Source organism: Rana temporaria, chromosome 1, assembly GCF_905171775.1.
Source record: "Rana temporaria chromosome 1, aRanTem1.1, whole genome shotgun sequence".
In the NCBI taxonomy this organism is placed as follows: Eukaryota; Metazoa; Chordata; class Amphibia; order Anura; family Ranidae; genus Rana; species Rana temporaria.
This window is the reverse complement of record NC_053489.1, coordinates 304,276,883-304,301,856: the sequence shown is the minus strand read 5'-3', so window position 1 is coordinate 304,301,856 and position 24,974 is coordinate 304,276,883. Positions and strand designations below refer to the sequence as shown.

General features: G+C 43.2%; 1 protein-coding gene across 1 annotated transcript in view; it reads left to right on the top strand.

Annotated features, from left to right (window-relative positions):
* PSIP1 (PC4 and SFRS1 interacting protein 1) overlaps window positions 1-18,649 on the top strand; it is a 109,252-nt gene extending 90,603 nt beyond the window's left edge. Inside the window, 3 exon segments of the mRNA XM_040358544.1 lie at window positions 10,592-10,808; window positions 14,249-14,351; window positions 16,461-18,649. Of these exon segments, the coding sequence (XP_040214478.1) occupies window positions 10,592-10,808; window positions 14,249-14,351; window positions 16,461-16,530 (390 nt within the window). The 3' untranslated portion in view covers window positions 16,531-18,649.
* The last annotated feature ends 6,325 nt before the right edge of the window (window positions 18,650-24,974 follow it).

Below are 24,974 nucleotides of genomic sequence, written 5' to 3'. Positions count from 1 at the left end.
TCAGCGATTTTTATCGGTACTGCGACCTTATGGCGGACACTTTTTGACACATTTTTTGGGACTATTGGCATTTTTAGAGCGATCAGTGCTATAAAAATGCATTGATTACTGTAAAAATGCCACTGGCAGGGAAGGGGTTAACACTAGGCTGCGAGGAAGAGGTTAATTATGTTTCCTAGGTGTGTTCCAACTGAAGTGACGGGTGACACCAACCCTAGTGATGCCACTGCAGTGGGGGGGAAGGGAGATGTGGATATTACAGTGGGGGAGGGAGATTGCTGATCCGAAAAATGATCAGATCACACTGCATTCGGTTCTTACCTAGCCATTATGGCATGGAATCCAGTAGTGATGTTTTACACATTTTGTCCGGGTCAGCAAGAAGGGGAGGAGAGCTGGAGTATTGCTTCCACCTGTCAGCCTTCTATCAGGTTCATGTGATTATTTCCCAGGAAAAAAAAGTGCATTTATTTTCCCTACAAGAGCCCGCACAGCATTTCACCCGCGATTGTAGGTGTAGTGTCTGGCTTCTGCATACACGTTCCCACCTGTCTTGCCTGTACCTCTCTCTATACAGGCTTTCAGTTAGAATGCTGGAGGCCTTGTGAATGGACGAACAGTGTGCTGATTAGCACACTAGTAGTCGTGAGTAGAGATGAGCTTCTATTCGAGTCAAACTCATGTTCAATCGTCGAATTACGAACGTTTTGGGCCATTCGCGGCAAATTCAAGTTGCGTTTCAAGGCCCATAATTCACTGCGGCATCGCAGTGCATTGCTGGCTGATGATTGGCCAAGCATGCACTATGACCCGCATGCTTGGCCAATCACAGCTTGCAAAAAACAGAGAGCCTTAATTGGCCAAAGCCAGGGTGGCTTTGGCCAATTATGGCTCAGGGGGTTTAGTACACGCCCCACACTGTAAAAAGCCGCCTGCAGGTCCACCTTGTGTAGTGTGTTGCAGTGGTTAAAAGAGAGAAGACAGAGAGAGTGTCATTTTTAGTAGATAGAGCAGGCAGGCAGGCTAGTCAAAGCTACAGTGTGTAGAGGATATATATGCATCCCAGGTGTTGTGTGTGTATATATATTTATAGACTGTATAGTTTAGCTAGATCTGCACTTCCTAATTTACTGGCAGGCAGGTGATTGTGCTAGCTGCAGTATTCTCACGTGGTGTACTGCCTGTGTCCTCTGCAGTTTGCACCTAAAGCTACGTGGTGTGTACTGCCTGTGTCCTCTGCAGTTTGCACCTAAAGCTACGTGGTGTGTGTACTGCCTGTGTCCTCTGCAGTGTGCACCTAAAGCTACGTGGTGTGTGTACTGTCTGTGTCTGTGCTATTTTTCTCAATGATTTTCATCCATATTGCAGAGACCAGACATTACATTAAAGCCGCAAGCAGTCTTGAATGACTTTTAATATGTGAATAAAGTTGAACTTTGCAGTAAAATTCCACCAATAAGAGCTTGGCGCAACCTGTGGTGTGACATAACTAGTCATCCACCTAAGAATTGCATCACCAATTTCCACCCAGAGCCCTAATAAGTTACTCTGGCAATTCCTACTGCTTTTTTTCACCACAGGGCAGTGAGCACCTTTTATGTATCCTTCTCTGAACACCAGACCAGGCACTGAAGAATTACAGGAAAAACTTGGGCAAACATTTAAATGTGTCAAATAAAATACTTGCGCTGTAAAATATGAGAGACAGATAATGAAATAGGGTGGTATACTACAAAGTAACTAGTGAAGATAATATTATCTAACATATAAAATAACAATAAATCACAAAACGACGGTCCTCAATAAAGTCCGGCACTCTGAAAAAAGTCCAGATCTGGCACAATTCTGCCGTGTATGGGTGTGTTTCATCAAAAATCAATCCAATCTCCAACAGTGCAAGTGTTGTATAAATAATAATACACAAAATACACACACTTTTAAGGAAAAACGCACGGAAGGTAGTTCTAGAGAAAGTACATATAAGACCCTTGAATCCGGAGTGTGAGTGGGATAGAGTAGTTGAGCCAACACCAAGATTACATGTATACACCTCTGGTGGACCCAGCTGCTCACCTCAAGTTGATCGCAATATGTCCAGATCAACCTGGTCTGGATGTTTATGGTCCACAAATAGAGAGATCTCCGTCCAATGTGTCATATGAGAAAACAAAGTAAAAAGACAACAAAAAGCTGATGGTGAAATAACGTCACAAAGGGGGCTGTTAATTGGGGTCTTGACGAGTGGGAGTGCACTCACATATAGGTGAGAGATCTCAGGCTCGTATCCACGAGCACCGAACTCGTAGGTCCCTCTATATTTCCTCTATTTTTTCCCCGCTAGGTCTTGGAAATCGTGGGCTAACTGTTTGGTCTCCCCGAGGGTTCAGCGTGTGTGGAGATGTCTCAGCTGGTATGGGCTAATGGTGACTCCTATTCCTCTTTCAGTGCCTTAGATGGAGCGCTCACATGGCATGATGGTGGGGAAGAGGTGAAAAGAAATATCCATAGTGTAACCCAGTCAGCGGTACAAACAGTTTTATTAAAAACAGATTAAAAACTCACATAAAAAGCTCAGGAACTCAGCAACAATCCTACGAGTGGCGAACTCGTATGCCTGTTCGTCGGATGCTGGGGTGTGTCCTGCCTGCCAATCCCGACGCGTATCGTCACGGTCACGTGACTTCATCAGGGGATGATGTAGGGGACACATAGACAGACATTTATAGTCTGTATTAATGAGCGCCCGGCGGCCATTTTGTTGAAGCTCATGAGTAATGACAACGCTGCTGGTAATCTACTTGCGCCGTGCTAGATATTGCAAGTGGCGCGTGTAAAATAAAACAAAGAACGGAGGTTCAGAGTATAAAACACATATGGATGGCGTCTTATCTGAGCAGACCAACCGTAAATATCAGGATGGGAGATCCAATTTGAGAGACCTAATGCCAAGAGGGGAGAAGCATATTGGAACGTGGAAAAGACAGAGGGAGGAGGGGAGAGGGGGGGGGCCATAAGACCATGTTTTAATGTAGGAATATGCGGTGTGGAACCATAGTGATAGATGTCCGATAGATACATATCTGGACAATAAAAGATCAGAGTATCAGAGTATCTATATATATATCTATATTAGGAGAGTGGTGAATTAACATATGGTGCGTGGTATCAATATGGGTGATTGGTACTCACAAAGGAGAGGGGCGTGATACCAGGGGGAGGGAAGTGGGAGGGGCAGGGATGAAGGGCATGTGAGGAAGAGGGCTTATGTGCCAGTGGGTAAGTTGCAAATTGCCATACATATCAGGAATGAGGCAACGCTCACTAATCTTGTAGTAATAGTGGCTAAGTTAAGACACTGTATATATAAAAAAGAGAAACTTTTAGAATAATTTAAAATGGAAACTATGGAGGGACGAAGTCGGGTAACAGACAAAACCTATATTCAAAAAGTGGGAGTAGGCTAGCCCGAACCACAGGAGGCATGATGTCCCACAGCATTCAACGTACAGCCAGATGCCATCTGGATTATAAATATGTACAGTAAGAGGGAGCATTTGCACAATAAAATCAAAAATCACTAATAAAACAATTGAGGTCAAAATCTATGTTTAAACCCTTAGGTGCAAAAGTGTCCATGGAGAATATGTACTTAGACTCAATTTGGCTCAGTGTTCTAACTTTGTGGCCGCCACGCCAAGGCCTAGAGTAAGGCACTATCCCCCAGAACCTTAAATGTGTGGGGTCGTTTTGATGTACTTCAGCAAAGTGGCGGGATACACTGTGTTTTGGGAACCCGCTTTCAATGTTTTTGACGTGCTCCTTAATGCGAATTCTCAAGAGCCTTTTGGTGCGCCCAATGTACTGGAGGCCGCAACTGCACTCCAGACAGTAGACTGCACCTTCAGTATTGCACCCAATAAATTCTTTGACCTCATATTGAGTCCCATTGCTATTGGACTGAAACTTGGTTACTTTCAGATTAGGTTTATGAGTGTGGGTGCATGAATAGCATCTCTTACAGGGGTAGAACCCTTTTCCCGTAAAGGAGAAAGCTTTTTTGGGGGGGTTAATCACATTCTTGACCAATTGGTCGCGCAAAGTAGGCGCTCGTGTGTACATAAACCTTGGTTTATCAGGTAGTATCTCCTTTAGACCTGGGTCTGACTTTAGAATGTGCCAGTGGCGTAGAATAATCTTCTCTATTTTTCTGTGTTGTACGTTGAATTCTAAAATGATAGGGACCTGATCTTTCTTGCTGACAGGTCTGCGGGTTTCAAGAAGTTGGCTTCTTTGTAGCTCAGATACTTCTCTTATTTTGTCTTGGATAAAGGTTCCTTCATATCCCTTCTCTATAAACCTATCGCCTATTTTGTTGGCTTGAATCTGAAATTCTTCAGTGATCGTGCAATTCCGCCGTAGCCGTACCAGCTGCCCTTTGGGTATGTTAAAGAGCCAGTTCTTGTGGTGGCAGCTGGTGATGGGGAGGTAGCTATTGCGGTCAACGTTTTTAAAAAACGTTTTCGTGCTGAACACATTGTTCGACCGGCTGATTTCCAAATCTAAGAATGGTATCATCTTTTCTTCAATTTGCCAAGTCAAAACAATATTGACATAGTTATCGTTTAGTTTCTCAAAAAACGATATGAGCGACTGACGGTCACCTTTCCATAAAACAAAAATATCGTCTATGTACCTCTTGTACAATAGAAGATCTGATGGAGAGTCGGAAAAGACGGCCTCTTCCTCCCATTTGGACATAAAGAGTCCTGCTACGCTGGGTGCAAACTTAGCCCCCATAGCAACCCCAGTTCGTTGTGAATAATATTGATTCCCGTACCAAAAGTGGCTGTGTTTCAGACAGAAGTCCAGACACTTAATCAAATATTTCCTTTGGAGGCATGGGAGCTTGGTGTATTTACGAAGACCCCACTTTGTAGCATCACAAGCCAGATGGTGGGGGATGATCGTGTATAAGGAGGATACGTCCGCCGTCGCCATCAGGAGTGATCCGTCGGCATCTATACCATCCAGGAGTCTCAGCATTTCTTTCGTATCTTTCAAGTACGCACAAGTTTTCTGCACGGCTGGTTGCAAATATCGATCAATGTATTGGCCAAGTCTGGCAGTAATAGATTCGATCCCGTTCACTATCGGACGAAAAGGTGGAGTTACTAGGTCCTTATGTATTTTGGGCAGTGCGTAAATAATAGGGGTCCTACAGGCTTCTGGGACAAGATATTTAGCCTCCCTTTTGTCTAGAATATTCTTCCTAGTGCCTAGTTGGACTACCTGTTCTAACTCCTTTTTCCATTTGAAAATGGGATTTTTGGATAGTACACTGTATGTATCGGAGTCTTCTAGTAGTTTCATCATCCCAGTGTGATATTGTTCAGTTGTTTGGATGACGATCCCTCCTCCCTTATCCGAAGGTCTTATTACGAGATCCTTTCTTTTCGTAAGTCTACTAATGCCAGTTTTTATGGAGATAGGTTCTTCCACTTTTTTAAAACTCAAATTCTTAATTTCTTCAGTTACCATTTGTTTGAAGACCTCAATATGTTTCCCATCTTTTAGTTTGGGGTTAAAGGTAGACCTATTCCTCAAATGACTATGCACCACCTGTTGGTTATCACACGTCTGGGTCACAAAGGGTTTCTCGAACATGTACTTCTTTATATTTAGTTTACGAGCATATTTTTGTATGCCGATGTAAGTTTGGAATTTATCCAAATTCCTCACTGGTGCATACTTCAAGCCTTTGTCCAGTACTGCTGTTTCTTCAGTTGTGAGTGGTGTGTCAGTGAGGTTGAAGATCCCTTCCCCTATTAATCTCTTCTTCTGTTTTCTCTTCCCTGCTCTACAGCCTCTCCCACTTCCCTCCCCCTGGTATCACGCCCCTCTCCTTTGTGAGTACCAATCACCCATATTGATACCACGCACCATATGTTAATTCACCACTCTCCTAATTTGAGGAAGAGAGGTGTAGTATACGCCTGACTGGGTCTTAGTATATGTGCATTACCCATTCTTGCGTATCAACCTATATGAATATCTGTGTTGCATGGTCAAACACCCATTATCATAAATGAGGCTAGGATCCTAGGGATCAGGCCGTCAGTCCCCACATGTGTGACACTTCCCTGCCCTGGTCTTTTATAGTCATTATTCCTATGGTCACTCCCTACCTTAGTTAGGCATCTGGCACCTATAGACTTTTATTAATTTAGTTCTTTTCTGGAGATATTTATATCTCCATGACAGCCCCTCCCCGCCCCTTCCCCTCCTCATCCTTCCCGTCCTACCCCATCATCTCCTTCCCGATCAGTTCTAACACCCTTTTATGCTACTAGGAGCTTTTTGGGTCATATAGATACTCTGATCTTTTATTGTCCAGATATGTATCTATCGGACATCTATCACTATGGTTCCACACCGCATATTCCTACATTAAAACATGGTCTTATGGCTCTCCCCTCTCCCCTCCTCCCTCTGTCTTTTCCACGTTCCAATATGCTTCTCCCCTCTTGGCATTAGGTCTCTCAAATTGGATCTCCCATCCTGATATTTACGGTTGGTCTGCTCAGATAAGACGCCATCCATATGTGTTTTATACTCTGAACCTCCGTTCTTTGTTTTATTTTACACGCGCCACTTGCAATATCTAGCACGGCGCAAGTAGATTACCAGCAGCGTTGTCATTACTCATGAGCTTCAACAAAATGGCCGCCGGGCGCTCATTAATACAGACTATAAATGTCTGTCTATGTGTCCCCTACATCATCCCCTGATGAAGTCACGTGACCGTGACGATACGCGTCGGGATTGGCAGGCAGGACACACCCCAGCATCCGACGAACAGGCATACGAGTTCGCCACTCGTAGGATTGTTGCTGAGTTCCTGAGCTTTTTATGTGAGTTTTTAATCTGTTTTTAATAAAACTGTTTGTACCGCTGACTGGGTTACACTATGGATATTTCTTTTCACCTCTTCCCCACCATCATGCCATGTGAGCGCTCCATCTAAGGCACTGAAAGAGGAATAGGAGTCACCATTAGCCCATACCAGCTGAGACATCTCCACACACGCTGAACCCTCGGGGAGACCAAACAGTTAGCCCACGATTTCCAAGACCTAGCGGGGAAAAAATAGAGGAAATATAGAGGGACCTACGAGTTCGGTGCTCGTGGATACGAGCCTGAGATCTCTCACCTATATGTGAGTGCACTCCCACTCGTCAAGACCCCAATTAACAGCCCCCTTTGTGACGTTATTTCACCATCAGCTTTTTGTTGTCTTTTTACTTTGTTTTCTCATATGACACATTGGACGGAGATCTCTCTATTTGTGGACCATAAACATCCAGACCAGGTTGATCTGGACATATTGCGATCAACTTGAGGTGAGCAGCTGGGTCCACCAGAGGTGTATACATGTAATCTTGGTGTTGGCTCAACTACTCTATCCCACTCACACTCCGGATTCAAGGGTCTTATATGTACTTTCTCTAGAACTACCTTCCGTGCGTTTTTCCTTAAAAGTGTGTGTATTTTGTGTATTATTATTTATACAACACTTGCACTGTTGGAGATTGGATTGATTTTTGATGAAACACACCCATACACGGCAGAATTGTGCCAGATCTGGACTTTTTTCAGAGTGCCGGACTTTATTGAGGACCGTCGTTTTGTGATTTATTGTTATTTTATATGTTAGATAATATTATCTTCACTAGTTACTTTGTAGTATAGCACCCTATTTCATTATCTGTCTCTCATATTTTACAGCGCAAGTATTTTATTTGACACATTTACTTCACTTTAGTCTATCGAGGTAGACCTTTATATTTGCAGCAGTATTTTTAGTTTTTAGTTCGTTTCTTCCCCTCCCCCACCCGCCCCCCTCCCTCACTTTTTAGACAGCGCAGGAGTTCACGCTTAACTATACTTGGGCAAACATTTGCTCTGCTGATGACCTGCAAAGCACTTTAACGCTGGTCTGATTCTATCGCTATTTCAGGCAAGTGACCTATCTGAGCAAGACCGATTTCTCTTGCTGGACACAGCTTTACTTTTCCTTGTTTCCCCCTGAGCATTTTGTTTTGAGTGGTTGGCATGTTTGCCTGGTGTTTTCTGTTTGCGTTCCATTTCATTGAGGATGTTTTGCCATCTTTGTACCCTGCTCCCAAGCATCCAAAGGAAGGCTCTACATGGCCTGGATGTAGTTGGAGCCATTAGAGTATACTTAGAAGCTACTGCTTCTGTTAAACAGATTCTCTGCTTCTTTCTGCGGCACCCTACCTCAAAATCCACCTGTGCACAGTGGATTAAAGAGGAAGTAAACCCAGGAAAAAAAAAACTCTGCAAGAAAAAGGCATATGGAGCTAGTATGCATAGCATACTAGCTCATTATGTTGCACTTATGTTGTCTCTTTGGAGCGTCTTCCTTGTATCGCCACTGACTGGCCAGAGCAGCGATGGCGACATGATCCCCGCGCATGCGCAAGTTTCTGGCATTATCATTGATGGCGGAACGCTCAGTGCGCCTGCGCCGTTGTCTACGGCGAGCATGTTTTCAGCAAATATCTCCTTAACCGTGTATGTTAAGGAGATATTTCTAGCACCTACAGATAAGCCTTAATCTAGTCTTACCTGTAGGTGCAAGTTGTGTGGTTGGGTTTACAACCACTTTAAAGTGATATTAAAACATTTCATACTTTCCTGCTCTGCTCTTGGGTACGTTTCATGGTGTGGATAGTTGGCTGTGTTCTGTGCTGTGCTGTACTATAAAAGTATGAAAGGCAAAACTTTTTTTTTTGCAGAGAGGGATTGGAACACGTATCAGGCTTTTATTGCTGTCTGTGTCCCTGTTATAAAGTTTAACCCTCTTTTTGTTTTATCTTCTATACCTTTTTATCAATAAATTCTAAAGTAAAAGATCATCCCAAATTTTGGGTTGTTCCCAGCACAGGAATAGAGGTGAAATATTTCAGTAGGGACAGATATTCCATGACTTTGGAGGGATTTTTTGCTTTACATAGTTGCATAGTTGGGTTAAAATAAGACCATCTAGTTCAACCATAAAAAAAAAAAATCGTACAATCCCATATACCCAATTCTATATCCACAGTTGATCCAGAGGAAGGCAACAAAAAACAAAACACAGCAGAGCATGCTCCAGTTTGCTACAGCAGGGGAAAAAAAATCCCCTTGGGACTGCAAGTGAAGGAAAATATCCACAATAGGACACGTGGAAAAAATGAGGGGGTTATGACCCTCCCTTGCCTTTTTTAGTTCTGTTTTAAGATCAGAGGAGTCTTAACTTTAAATTCTATATCTTGAAGTACAGGACACAAACCACCCTCCTTAATTTTTTCTTGTTACTCTGCATTGCTGGCTACAAAACTGAGGACTCGCAGGGTAGGATATGGTTAAAGGGAAGAGGTGTCCTTAAAAGCTTGCCAGTGTCCAATCGCCTGAAGGTACAAACCTATAGTGTGGGCATAAGTTGCCTGTGTCCAGTACTGTACATTAAGATATGTAATTTGCAGGTAATTCAAAACTCCTCTGTTCTGCTTCTTTTCACATTACAAGTCTAGGAGATGAATATTGAGAACTATGCGGGAGGTTGATATTTTGTTTTATGTTAAACAGAGAGATGGTGGTTACTAATCTGTTCAGTGCTAATCTAATTTTTTTTATAAATATATATTTAACATAAGAATATGAAGGTGGAAGCATGTAAAAATGTAAGAAGCCTTATTTAATCACATTACATTGGAATTGTACCCATAACTTGATGAAAATGAAGGTTCTTTACCAAGGAACGTACTTTCCACTGCAATGAGGGAGGGGAGACACTATTGGGGACCCCCATCTCCCCTAGGGGCGGGGGCCCCCATCTCAAGACCACGCTGGCTCTGGCATCCGCCACCCTTGGGTGCCAGGATGGGGGAGAGGGCAATAAAATCTGAATCCCCAACCACATGCTCCTTCAGGGTGAACTGGCTTTGTATCAGTAAAGCACTTTAAAGTGAGGTAAAACTGTAGTGTTATTACTGAATGGAGGAATGAATGCGATCATTATTATCTTCATTTATTGGTAGGTGAAATGTGGCCTTCCATGCATTCACATACATTGAATCCGCCCTTAAGTGGAATAAGGTTCCCGACCCCTGCTCTAATGGCTCGGGTTTTTGGAGTATGTGCAGAGTATTACTGGATTTTAAACCATATAGGCAGTTATTTTTATTGTTTTACATGGCTATATCTGCAAAATGGGCCAGCCTGAAGTGATCCAGTGGGACTTAATTTTTGACTAAAGTTCTACCTTACTACACTGCAGTAATTTGGTATAAGGGGACGTTATCAAAACTGGGATAGCCCATAATCTGGAGCAGCTGTGCATGACAACCAATTGACTTCTAGCTTATTTTTCACAAACTGAAAATAGAAGCTGATTGCCATGTGCTCCAGATTCTGTTCCAGTTTTGATAAATGCCCCTCATACATTTTTCTTTTAGAAGTGGTTGAGTAAGGAAATAATCCAGAACATATTAAATTTATTATTTTTACATTTCTTATTTCTTGATAGATTCGTCGGTTCAAAGCCAGTCAAGTTGTAATGGAGAAGGCCTCTATGCTTTACAACAAGTTCAAGAACATGTTCCTTGTTGGAGAAGGAGACTCTGTAATAACTCAGGTTCTTAATAAGTCTTTAGCAGAACAGAGACAGCAGGAGGAAGCCAATAAATCAAAGGATGTAGGAAAGAGAGCGCCTCACAAGAAGCCAGAGAAAGAACCAAGCTCAGGTGAGTTTGGCAATAATGGTTTCCATATGCAGCAGTCTGAAGCAGGCAATATATTTAAATTGTCAAACCCAGGCTCTGCAGTGTGTAGATTAGTGTTTTAACAGCCATGTATTTAACAAAATCATATACAACCATTTTTATTAATGTACAGTGGGTACGGAAAGTTTTCAGACCCCTTAAATTTTTCACTTTGTTATATTGCAGCCATTTGCTAAAATCATTTTTTTTCTCAATGTACACACAGCACCCTATATTGACAGAAAAAAACAGAATTGTTGAAATTTTGGCAGATTTATTGAAAAAGAAAAACTGAAATATCACATGGTCCTAAGTATTCAGACCCTTTTCTGTGACACTCATATATTTATCTCAGGTGCTGTCCATTTCTTCTGATCATCCTTGAGATGGTTCTACGCCTTCATTTGAGTCCAGCTGTGTTTGTTATACTGATTGGACTTGATTAGGAAAGCCACACACCTGTCCATATAAGACCTTACAGCTCACAGTGCATGTCAGAGCAAATGACAATCATGAGGTCAAAGGAACTGCCTGAAGAGCTCAGAGACAGAATTGTGGCACAGATCTGGCCAAGGTTACAGAAAAAATTATGCTGCACTTAAGGTTCCTAAGAGCACAGTGGCCTCCATAATCCTTAAATGGAAGACGTTTGGGACGACCAGAACCCTTCTTAGAGCTGGCTGTCCGGCCAAACTGAGCTATCAGGGGAGAAGAGCCTTGGTGAAAGAGATAGGAATAACCCAAAGATCACTGTGGCTGAGCTCCAGAGATGCAGTCGGGAGATGGGAGAAAGTTGTAGAAAAGTCAACCATCACTGCAGCCCTCCACCAGTCGGGGCTTCATGGCAGAGTGGCCCGACAGAAGCCTCTCCTCAGTGGAAGACACATGAAAGCCCGCATGAAGGACTCCAAGATGGTGATAAATAAGATTCTCTGGTCGGATGAGACCAAGGTAGAAATTGTTGGCATTAATTCTAAGCAGTATGTGTGGAGAAAAGAAGGCACTGCTCATCACCTGTCCAATACAGTCCCAACAGTGAAGCATGGTGGTGGCATTTTCAGCTGCAGGGACAGGACGACTGGTTGCAATCGAGGGAAAGATGAATGTGGCCAAGTACAGGGATATCCTGGATGAAAACCTCCAGAGTGCTCAAGACCTCAGACTGGGCCGACAAGACAATGACCCTAAGCACACAGCTAATATAACGAAGGAGTGGCTTCACGACAACTCTGTGACTGTTCTTGAATGGCCCAGCCAGAGCCCTGACTTAAACCCAATTGAGCATCTCTGGAGAGACCTAAAAATGTCTGTCCACCAATGTTTATCATCCAACCTGATAGAACTGGAGAGGATCTGCAAGGAGAAATTGCAGAGGATCGATCCCCAAATCCAGGTGTGAAAAACTTGCATCTTTCCCAAAAAGACTGATGGCTGTATTAGATCAAAAGGGTGCTTCTACTAAATACTGAGCAAAGGGTCTGAATACTTAGGACCATGTGATATTTCATTTTTTTTTCTTTTTTAATAAATTTGCAAAAATGTAAATTCTGTGTTTTTCTGTCAATATAGGGTGTAGGGGTGTCAAAATTAATCGCTGCATCGCGATTCGTGTGTCCCTGATGCGGCACCGATGCATGTGACCGTATCAATCGATGTCTGGCCCCGCGCCTCCCGGGAGAGCGCTCCGTTCAGACTTTACTTTGTGCCTTGTGTTTGCTGCGCTCATGTGACTGACTGTCCGGCCCGCCTCTCTCACGTCTCTCCTGGCGTCAGCCCCGCCCACTGACTGTAACGATCAGTAGAAAGGCGGGAGGGGCTGACGTCAGGAGAGACGTGAGAGCATGATGGAGAGAGGCGGGCCGGGCAGTCAGTCACATGAGCGCGGCTAATACAAACACCCGGCTGATGCTGACGAGCTGGAGTGGGGGATGGTGAGTAGGCAGATCGCCCATCTCCTTACCGCCTGCAATGACACAAGTAATGTGCACCACAGTCACCCTATTTCCTGGATTGTGTAGGATAGGCACTGAGTCACATCACTTCATCATCGTTTGTATGCAGATGTATCTGTGATTGCACCAGCAAACTTTTGACCACTTGTTTTACCCACCTGGTCTATACATCAGATCACTTTGGAGTTGTGGGACATATCAGCTTAATTGTCTCCAGATCTGCTATGTATTTTTCTTTCCCTATGGAATGAGGATTTTTTTTTTCACTCCTATTATTTTTTTCACTTGTTTGTATAAGCCTTATTGTTATATATCATTAGGTATCACTATACTTCACTCCATTTGCTGTTACCCTAGTGTACACCCACGGGGGGGGCATTACATCCAGCTTTTTTCTGGCCTGCACAGGATCCATTCACTGAGATCACCTATCACAATACTTTACACATTTATTCCTATTATATCACTATTATATGATAGCCCAGGCTCAGTAACTTCTTGTGGCACATTTATTATTAAAAGGGTGCACACTATAAGAAAATTGGGCAAATGTATTTTCCTCATTGTTCCCTCCAATCATCCTCTGTGCGCAGAACAGCATGTAAGTACAGAGGAGGAGGGGGTGCTGTGATCCGTGGACACAGGGGGGGTACGGGCATTTAGTGGAATCTGATGTGTCACCTGTGATAAGTCATTGTCACTGCAGGCAGGGACTGGGCTGGGACTGGAGGAGAAATATAGACCATCTCCTGTAGCATGTCCGCAGTCTCTGATCATCTCCTGTAGCATGTCCGCAGTCTCTGATCATCTCCTGTACTATGCCTGCAGTCTCTGATCATCTCCTTTAGTATTTTGGGGGGAGAGCCATGTGCACTTGCGCTGCAATCGTGATGCATCGTGGACTTGATAATCCTAATTAAATCGTGAGACCGGTGAAGATGTGCAGCCCTAATAGGGTGCTGTGTGTACATTAATGAGGAAAAAAAATGAACTTGAAAATTATTTTAGCAAATGGCTGCAATATAACGGAGTGAAAAATTTAAGGGGGTCTGAATACTTTACGTACCCACTGTATGTGAACACAGCTGCATTGTTTTCAATGGAGCCATTTATGCAGGTGCGTAAACTTGCTTGGCATTCAGATCTGTAACAAAATCTGCATCTGACATGCGTATAAATGTTTACCATGGAGAAAAAGAAAGTGACAATTTTTACACATTAAAAATGTATCTATTTATGCAGGATATGAATGTAGCCTAAAAATGGCTAAATGGTAAATAGTTTTCAAAATTTTTAACAATTTTGTGTTGATCTATCACCTAAAATCCCAATAAAATTTACGTTTTTGGTTGTAACATGACAAATGTGCAAAATTTCAAGGGGTATGAATACTTTTTCAAGGCATTGTATGCATTTTGGTGCAGAAACATGGTGATCATCCTATTTGTATTGTTTTCGATATGTTTGCAGATACTAAAGCGGTTAATGGTGGCCGGGAAGCACAGGACCAAGCACAACAGAATAGAGACAGTGGTGAGGAAAATGATGGCAAAGAAGACAAGACAACAAAACGGTATATACCAGCTAAATAGGTTTAGGCTGAATTCATACCTATACTTTTGTGTTGCTGTGCTATATATGTGCTAAGCACACTGCAACGCATGTATGTGAATGTATATGCATTGTAGTGTCTTGAGACTTTGACACATTCAAAGCATTAACACACAGCATGTTCTGTCAATATTAGATTAGTCACACATTTGTTCAAAGCGGAATAGGTTTTTAGTTGATGATTGTGATTGAGCTGTGATGTCAGAACTATTGCTTTTTTATTGGTCAGGCTTCAGTTACCCAAGAAACACAAAAAAATTGCAGCGTTTGTAGGATTGCACCTTTATTTACATGTAACCTGACCCTTTGGTCACTAACAAAATTGTGGGTAACTATTTATTTAAAAAGTGAATCCCCTGTAATACTTTCTTAGCTTGGCTTCACCCCAAGGACAGTACACCTATGATAGTCAAATTTCTCACCAACCACTTACATATTTTAGGGACTCCATTGGCAATAACTATAAATGTAGTTCCACTTCATCTCCTTAGTCTCGCTTCTTTTTTTTTTTTTTGCTTGAGAAGTATGACACCTTTTCCATTTAACCACTTAAGGACCCCTTCACACTGATTTACGTCGGCAGAATGGCACAGCTGGGCACATTAACGTATATGTACGTTGCCCTTTAAGCCGTGCGCGCGACCGGTTAGGAAGCTCCGTGACCGCAGGACTCGCGGACCCGATCGCCGCTGGAGTCCCGTGATCGGTCCCCGGAGCTGAAGAACGGGGAGAGCTGTGTGTAAACACAGCTTCCCCGTTCACTGTGGCGTCGTGATCGATCGTGTGTTCCCTTATATAGGGAATCGCAATCGATGACGTCACACCTACAGCCACATCCCCCTACAGTTAGAAACAGACATGAGGTCACACATAACCCCATCAGCGCCCCCTTGTGGTTAACTCCCAAACTGCAATTGTCATTTTCACAGTAAACAATGCATTTTAAATGCATTTTTTGCTGTGAAAATGACAATGGTCCCAAAAATTGTCCGAAGTGTCCACATAATGTCGCAGTCACGAAAAAAACGCTGATCGCCGCCATTAGTAGTAAAAAAAATAAAAATGCAAAAAAACTATCCCCTATTTTGTAAACGCTATAAATTTTGTGCAAACCAACCGATAAACGCTTATTGCGTTTTTTTTTTATACCAAAAACGGGTAGAAGAATACGTATCGGCCTAAACTGAGGAAAAAATACATTTTATATATATTTTTGGGGGATATTTATTATAGCAAAAAGTAAAAAATATTGTGTTTTTTTTCAAAATTGTCGCTCTATTTTTGTTTGTAACACAAATAATTAAAATGGCAGAGGTGATCAAATACCACCAAACGAAAGCTCTATTTGTGGGAAAAAATGACGCCAATTTTGTTTGGGAGCCACATCACACGACCGCGCAATAGTCAGTTAAAGCGACGCAGTGCCGAATCGCAAAAACTGGCCGGGTCCTTTAGCTGCCTAAAGGTCCGGGTCTTAAGTGGTTAGATTTTCATATTAACTTGGTAAATCCAGAATTAAACCTCCTGGCCACAGCAGAACTCTCATCCATCTCACCAAGTGAAAATTTTGGGTGCTTGGGATTCTATCCACAGCAGATATAGACGTTGTGAGATGACCAGTTGCCCCAAGTTAAACAGAGGGACTGGTCTTTTTCTGTGGTGTTGATGATCTGTGTGGAAAGGATGATCTAGAGCAGTGTTTCTCAACTCCAGCCCTCAAAGTGCCCCAACAGGTCGTTTTCAAGATTTCCCTCTAATGTAACGGCTGTGGTAATTGAAACTGATGAAATCACCTGTGCAATATAATGAAAAGCCTGAAAACATGGCCTGTTGGGGCACCTTGAGGGCTGGAGTTGAGAGAGGCTGATCTAGGGAGCCAATTTGGCTTAGCTACCCCTAATCCTATCCACCCCTAACATTACTTACATAAATGGCAATTGTACCAATTTACCATGCTTCTTAGTCTCTTAAAATTATACATTTTTAACTTTGAAACTTGTAGAAATTACAAAATTCTAGCAAATATGCACAAATTCATATTCAGCTTTTAACTTTTTTTTTTTTTTTACAGGTCGACGGTTGGATCGAAAGCGGCAGAGCCCAACAAGCAAATAAGTGACGATTCAGCCTCTGACAACTAATATGGGAAGAATACTTGGTTTTTTGAAGGAACAGTTTGCTAGTCTTGCAACAAACCCATTTGACTGCTGAGTTTTAAATACTTTTATATATTGGCATTTTGGAATGTGACAGTTGTGTTATGGAGGCAAGACATGTTATTTGGCGAGGAGTTATTCAGTGTTAGCTAGATTTCTGTCCTAGTTCCTCATCTGTTCAATTTAGTCCGTTAATATCCTCTGTGGTTAAACTTCCTTCCTGTAATTATGTGCAGACAGTTAAGGTGTATTTATATGGTTCAATACACTAACTCAGCGTTTTGCTTATGTGTCAATATATTTATGGCCTTTCATACCCCCATCTCAGAGCAGCTGATGTCAAACAATGTTTCCTAAATACAAGCAGTGCGTATCATTTTCAGTATTTACCTCTGGTGACAGTAGTCACTTTATGGGCCTGTTATCAGAGTCTGCAAGCGTGGGGAAATCTCCCCAATGGGGTCACAGAAAGCAATAAAACAAAAATACAGGTTCTAACCCTTAAGCAAAATGTGTACTGAAAACGTGAAAACAAACGGAAAAATTATCCTTTTTTGGGGGTACTTGCAAAGCAGAGTTAGGAAATGCTGAACCTCTCATCAGAGATGCTACTGAAAACTGGTAATAAAGTTCACATTTCTAAAAGTAAAAGGACGTGGCTTCTGGTAAGGTATGTTATGAGCAAAAGGTATACAAACAAATGACAGCAAAAATGTCAGTATTCTTTATGGGCAATATAACAGTCCAGGTAGTGTTAGACTTTAGCACTGTTGGTCTTCTTGATAGATGGAGATACTTGTGGCCGTTTTGCATCAACATTACCTGCTGGATTCTCAGAGTTAAATGATAGCACAGAAGCAGGAAACCATTACCCTATGCTGAAATCTAGATGATACGTTTATCATGTTGATTTGGGGGAAGGTGGCTTACACACAGGACTGGACAGGTTGAATCCTCATAAAAACCCACGATAAACAGTTTTCCCCTCCATTACTCAGATAAGAAAAGAAAGTGGAAGCATTTTGGGGCATAAACAAAGTAATGCTTTGTTTTATTCGGGTACAAGTGACCAAAAGGCGATGGGAAAAATGGCCAGTCTCGAATATAAGTTTTTACTTTGCAGTGCCACTTTGTGCATTCAGTTTTTCAATATAGCTCTGTTTAGTATATCATAAACCAGTTTTTCCATACTATTTATCGATGCAAAAAATAAGGCTGTACTCTAAAATCATTTCTAGCTTTTAAAGTAGCACACAGTGTCATTGTTAACCAATACAGCCAGTATTTCTTCATATGATTTTGCTATATATTTGTGGACCTGATAAAGTAAACTGCTTGTGAGGGGAAAAATGGGAGTCTGCCATTGATGACTTCTGAAAGTACAACTTTTTGTACGTTTTTAGTTGCTGACCGGGCACAAGTATGCAGTACCTAAGGAGTGATGCCCCTCTTAAAGAGAAAGTAAACCTTGACAGGTTTTACTTGCTCTTTATTCCCCTGCAAAGTAAAAGCATAATGGGCTAGCAGTATGCATCGCATACTAATATAGCCCATTATGTGGCACTAACCTGCAAAGGAAGCCTGTGGCGTCACTCCCGCACTTGCATGTCGGCGTCCCTAGTCACGGCACACGATGGGGAAGTAACATCAGAGGACCGTTTCTTCACTGCGCATGTGCAGATGACATCATTGGGGCAGTGTACATAAAATATCTCCTAAACGGCACATGTTTAGAAGATCTTTTCAGTACATATAGATGAGCCTTATTATAGGCTTACCTATATGTAAAAAAAGGTCGGGTGGATAACAACCACTTTAAAGCTGCTCATTCACAGATTGATCATCCACACAATTTTCATGTCAGACAGGGGAGCCCACACGCATCGAAATTCATCATGTACGTGGCCAGATTTACTTTCGTGATCCGAATACTTGTTCCAAGTCAGTGCCTAGAAAAGTATTGATTTCATTGAAAGGTGCACAATTTTAAAAAGTCAACTATGGCAGCCACCATATTTGTCACATTACAGGTTTTCTGTCGGGGTAAGGCAGTTTAATGCTTTGATATTCTAGTTTGAAGTACAGTACATACACTAGAAGAAATGGTGCTTTGCACTTGGCTTGCAGTGTTCTTAGAAGTGAGGCATCAATGTGCTCAGCCTTTCTGCCCATGAAACGCAGTTGGTATACGCTATAGTGTGTTCAGTAAGTGCTGCCTCCTAGAGGAGAATGTACAGCATATTACAGACTACCCCACTCTTCTTGTATTGCAGGTACATGCTAGGGGTGGGTGGGCTGAGGGGGACTGATGCAGCAGCCACATTTTCTCACAACATTTTAGTTTTGCTACGCTAGAACAATACGTTGGCCATTTAATTTTTAAACCTATGTTAAGAACGGCATGTCTTTTAAAGGGTAAGTTAACTCCAATGTCCTTACCAGCATCTCTGACAAGCTGAATTCTCTACCTGTCCCACTAAACTGAGATCTTGGTGTGCGACCTGCTCAGTACCACACAGCCTCCTGTACCTGCGTATCATAATAACCATTCATGTTATGGGACACATGGAGGTGCAGCCCACCATAGAAGATCATGGGAGCAGGGACAAAATGTGTCTAGGTTTAAATCGGTTTTCTAAATTCACTGTGGCTTTTTGCTGAAAATTTGCTTGAAAAGGACTACTCCCCCTTTAGAATGATCACAATTCACTCCTACATTGACTACCGTACATAACGGCAGATTTTGTTTACTTTGATGTAGATCAGGGGTCTTCAAACTACGGCCCTCCAGTTTTTCAGGAACTACAATTCCCATCATGCCTGGTCATGTCTGTGAATGTCAGTGTGTTACAATGCCTCATGGGATGTGTAGTTCTACAACAGCTGGAGGGCCATAGTTTGGGGATCCCTGATGTAGATCAACAAAGTTTACCATCTGTGTATAGTGTGTGTGTCTATGTACTTATTTGGATCTAATTTTAATAGATTGAGGTAGACTCCACACTACACAGTTGGTAAAGCGTTTGTTCTTATCCAAATCAAAATCTGTGTGACAAGCTTTGCCTAATGCTGTTCTTGTTCTCAATTCCATGTGTTTGTGCAAACAAGAATAGGTTATTTTTTTCAACCAATGTTAAAGGTGTTTTCTTCAGTTTGGTTTTTATTACATTTTTATGGTTATATACTGTGCAAAGTAAGTTTGCTCTGTAAATATAATGCCGTGCCAGACATTTGTTGTGCTTTTGTATCGAAGGCTCCAATAAAACTTGGGGAAAAATTACTTGTTTACTTTCTGTGTATTTTTTTTTTTTTTTTTTTTTTTAAAGATCGTGTGGAGTGTAGACTGAAGGTCTACACTGCCAGTCCTGCTTGCAGTGGCTTTTGAAGCCTTTCATTTTAATTTCACATAAAACTTGTCAATGCACAGCACAAAGTGCAGTAACAAAATAACGTAATCCTACAGGACACATATTCATATATTTATATGTTTTTTATGCAGGTTACCTTCAAGTGATTGAATACGGTGGTAGTTCACCCCTAATGCACACTCTTATAACCACTCGGCGAGTCTCCTGTTTAATAAAATCTTTTCCTCTGACACTTCTATCAAGATCTGACTGCTTTTTACCATGGGCTATCTAGCAGATTATGGATATGTACTCCTTGATGATCTACTGGGACAGTACCCCCCCAGACCCCACTGTGCGGCGCTGGCCTGGAATGTTTGCCTTTGGGCTTTAGATCCTGCATTAGATGCTCATCTTGATGTAGTTGGCTAAAGGATGCTGTCCAGGGCCATGGTCTACCTCTTGTTTACAGATCCTGAAAACTTTTGAGTATGTCCACTGTGACAAACAAATCGTGGACCCCTAATGGGCCAGCAACGTGGATAAAACAAGACTGTTTATATTTAAATGTGGACTTACATTTTATACATCTTAAAATATCTTTTATTCTCATGAGGCTTGGAGCATAAGTGTGGTGCCTAAGGATTATTACACACTGCTAGAACATTATTATGATGGAGACTTTGAGTTTCCTGTGTATGGAGATGCCACGTGGTGCCTTTTTTTTTTTTTTTTTTTTTTAGCCTAGATGCATTAGGGGCCCAAAAACCAAGGAGCACGTTTGGGCTTTCGAAGAGCATAAATTGACCATCTAATTTCCTGAATACATAACATTTTCTCTTTCAGACACAGCGCCTCTTTAATCTTGACCATTGGGTTATATCGCCTCTGCAAGAGTAGGACTATGTAGAACAAAACACCTGGCTATGCCCATGGGCTGTCCTCAGTCAGTATACAACATCCTCCCTGCTCTAGGTATTCAGTTTTGTTTGTCTAGTCAGGACTAAGGATGAGCTCCGGCGTGTTCGCATAGAACACGTGCAGAGCCCGCCAGGAAGTGTGCATGGAGCTGCGCTAATAACAGCCAGGGAGACATTTCACGATCCCTGCAGCCGAGCATCGGGACAATGTCTCCCTGGCTGTGATTAGCACAGCGGCGTGCACATTTCCTGGCGTGCTTTGCAGGTGTTCTATGCAAACACGCCAGAGCTCATCCTTAGTCAGGACCTAGCTCCTTGCTGGGATCTTTTGGTCCTAGCAAATTTGTACCTTTTTTGTTTCTTTCTTCCATGCATTTTCTCCTGGAAGATCTGCAATCGACTGCCGGGCTGAATATCTAGATCCAGTGGTCTCCCCAGTCCAGCCAGTGAGTGCAGACCGCAGCTACGTGCTGGGTCGGCCGCGACATAGCCTCAATGGACAGAGGCTGGCCCGTGAGATAAACGTCTCGCAGAGTCGCATACAAATGGGCTTTGGTCCAAGTCGCAGCGGTCCCTTGGCCAACAGCCCCCACTTTGGTGGCAAGGAGTTTTGTTTGGAGGGTCACCTGCACCATGGATCGGTAAGTACAGTCCCCACTTTCCGCGGTTTGGGATGGACGTGGGTACCCTCCAGGGATGATCGGACCTGCCTGGATACCACCTCCTCCTATCCTAAAGTCCCTTGGTTAACCACTTCATTACTGGGCACTTAAACCCCCTTCGTGTCCAGACCAGCTTTCAGCGCTGACTCATTTTGATTGACAATTGCGCAGTCATACAACACTGTACCCAAATTATATTTTTATAATTTTTTCCCTACAAATAGAGCTTTCTTTTGGTGGTATTTGATCATCTCTGCGATTTTTTTTATTTTATTTTTTTTTGCGCTATAAACAGAAAGACAAATTTTTGAAAAAAAACAATTTTTTACTTTTTGTTATAATATCCCATTTAAAAAAAATTGGTTTGCGCAAAAGTTATAGCGCCTACAAAATAGGGGATAGATTTATGATTTATTTTTAATTTTTTACTAGTAATGGCGGCAATCTGCGTTTTGTTTTTTCAGGCCTGCGATATTGCGGTGGACATATCGGACACTTTTGACACAATTTTGGGACCATTCACATTTATACAGCGATAAGTGCTATAAAAAAAAGTGATTTTTATTAACCGCTTGCCTGTAAAATCCTTTTCTTGTAGTACATCACGGGACACAGAGCAGCATAGCCATTACATATGGGTTATATAGTGTACCTTCAGGTGATGGACACTGGCACTCTCCGACAGGAAGTTCCCTCCCTATATAACCCCCACCCATAGTGGGAGTACCTCAGTTTTGTAGCAAGCAATATGCATCCCAAATTTCCCCATAAGAGGGGTGGGAGCTCTGTGTCCCGTGATGTACTACAAGAAAATGATTTTACAGGTAAGCTGTTAATAAAAATCCCTTTTTCTTTATCGTACATCACGGGACACAGAGCAGCATAGCCATTACATATGGGATGTCCTCAAGCAATGCTCCATGAGGGGAGGGAGACAACCAGAAAAAAACAAACAGGAGGTGCCACCAGACAAGAGGAGATTAAACTGCGGCCTGGAGTACCGCCTGCCCAAAAGCTGAATCAGCGTTCCTCCTAACGTCCATTTGATAAAATTTTGCAAATGTGTGGACAGATGACCAGGTCGCTGCCCTGCAGACCTGAGCCATAGAGACCTGGTGATACGCTGCCCAAGAGGCACTCATAGCTCTAGTGGAATGAGCCTTAACTGACAAGGGTGGAGTCTTCCCCTTCAGGCCATAGGCCTGTATAATTATTTGCCTGATCCACTTAGAAATAGTGGCTTTAGACGCTGCCTGGCCCCTCTTAGGCCCTTCTGGCAGAATGAATAAGACGTCAGTCTTACGAATCTGAGCTGTAGCTTTCAAGTAAATCTTTACAGCTCTAACCACATCCAAGGAATGTAGTAATCTCTCTTCCTTAGAGGAAGGTTTTGGAAAAAATGATGGAAGAATCAAATCTTGATTGAGGTGAAAATTAGACACCACCTTGGGCAGAAAGGACGGAAGCGGCCGTAAAACGACCCTGTCCTTATGCAGTAACAAATAAGGTGCCTTACATGACAAGGCTGCCAACTCCGACACTCTTCTGGCCGATGTCATGGCCACCAGAAACACTAGTTTCCTAGTCAATAGGACCAAAGGGATCTCAGACAAGGGCTCAAAGGGCTGCCTTTGCAAGGCAGACAGAACCAAATTTAAGTCCCAAGGATACAGGGGAGCTTTAATCGGGGGATTAACCCGAATAACCCCCTGTAAAAAAGACTTCATTAGAGAATGGGTAGCCAAAGGTCTCTGGAAAAAAACAGACAAGGCAGACACTTGCCCCTTGATTGTGCTAACTGCCAAACCTTTTTCCACGCCCAACTGTAAAAACTCCAGGATTCTACCAATGGCATATTTGCGGGGATGCCATTGGTCTCACACCAGGCAATATAGGCCTTCCACACCCTATAGTATATTAACCTGGAAACTGGCTTTCTTGCGTTTATAAGAGTGGAAATGACCTGACCCGAAAGGCCTCTGTTTCTGAGAATCGGATTCAGCCGCCAAGCCGTTAAATTTAAGGCCTGTAAGGCAGGATGGGAGAACGGTCCTTGTGAGAGGAGGTCCGGTTGTAGAGGAAGAACCCAGGGCTCCTCTACCGCCATCCTTTTTATCAAGGAGTACCAGGGCCACGCAGGGGCCACTAGAATTGTTGAATTCTGTGAAGAAGACGGGGTAGCATCCGTAGCGGAGGGAAGGCATAGATTAGCGCAAACTGATGCCAAGGGCATACCAAGGCATCCGTCCCGTAGGCCAATGGATCCCTCGTTCGAGAGAAACTTTGGTACCTTTGCATTGAACCTGGACGCCATCAAATCTACCTCCGGAGTTCCCCACCTCTGGCAGATGTCCTGGAACACTTTGGGATGGAGGGACCATTCCCCTGGGGACATCTGTTGGCGGCTGAGGAAATCCGCTTGCCAATTGTCCACCCCGGGGATAAAGATCGCTGAGATGCAGGGGACATGGGTCTCTGCCCAAGAAAAAAATCCGATCTACCTCCCTTTGGGCTGCCCGACTCCTGGTGCCGCTCTGATGGTTTATATAAGCCACGGCAGTGGCATTGTCGGATTGTACCCTTACTGGGGAGCCCTGCAAAATCTCCGTCCAGCCCAAAAGAGCCAACCGAGCCGCCCGGATCTCCAAGACATTTATGGATAGGGCTGATTCTGCCCTTGACCACTTCCCCTGTTGGGTTAACCCGTCTAGGACTGCACCCCAGCCCGATAGGCTGGCATCTGTGGTTACTACCCTCCATGAGGGGGGACAGAACGACCTTCCTTTCAGAAGATTTTTTGGGACCAACCACCAGCACAGACTCTGCCTTACCGCATAGGAAAGAGAAATGGGAAGATCCAAGGCCTGGAGCCTTTTGTCCCAGGCCGTGAGAATCGCTCTCTGTAACCCCCGAGAATGGATCTGGGCATAGGGCACTGCTTCGAAGGTGGCCACTAGTTTTCCCAATAGGCGCATGCAGAGGCGAATAGACGGCCTTGTGCTGCTTAGAATTATCTGGATCAACTCCCTTATCGAATCTACCCTGGACTGGGGCAGGAAGATCCTTTGTTGGCTCGTATCCAAAATTAAACCTAGATATTCCAACCTTCTTGTGGGCTGCAAGGCTGATTTGTCCCGGTTTAGGATCCAACCCAGGGACTCTAGGCAGTTTACTACTAGTAATACCGCCTGATTTAAGTCGGCCGCTGAGTGGTCGACTACCAAAAGGTCGTCTAAGTAAGCCATGACCAGAATGCCCTGTTCCCTTAGGAGGGCTAATACAGGAGCCAGGATCTTCGTAAAAACCCGAGGGGCCGTGGCTAGCCCGAACGGAAGGGCCACGAATTGATAATGCCGATGGTTTAGGGCAAACCGCAGGAACCTGTAATGGCCGGGGAAAATCAGAACGTGCAGGTATGCATCCTTGATATCGATGGAGGCCAAGAACTCCCTTCCTTGAAGGGTGGCCACCACCGAGCGAATGGACTCCATTTGAAAGGA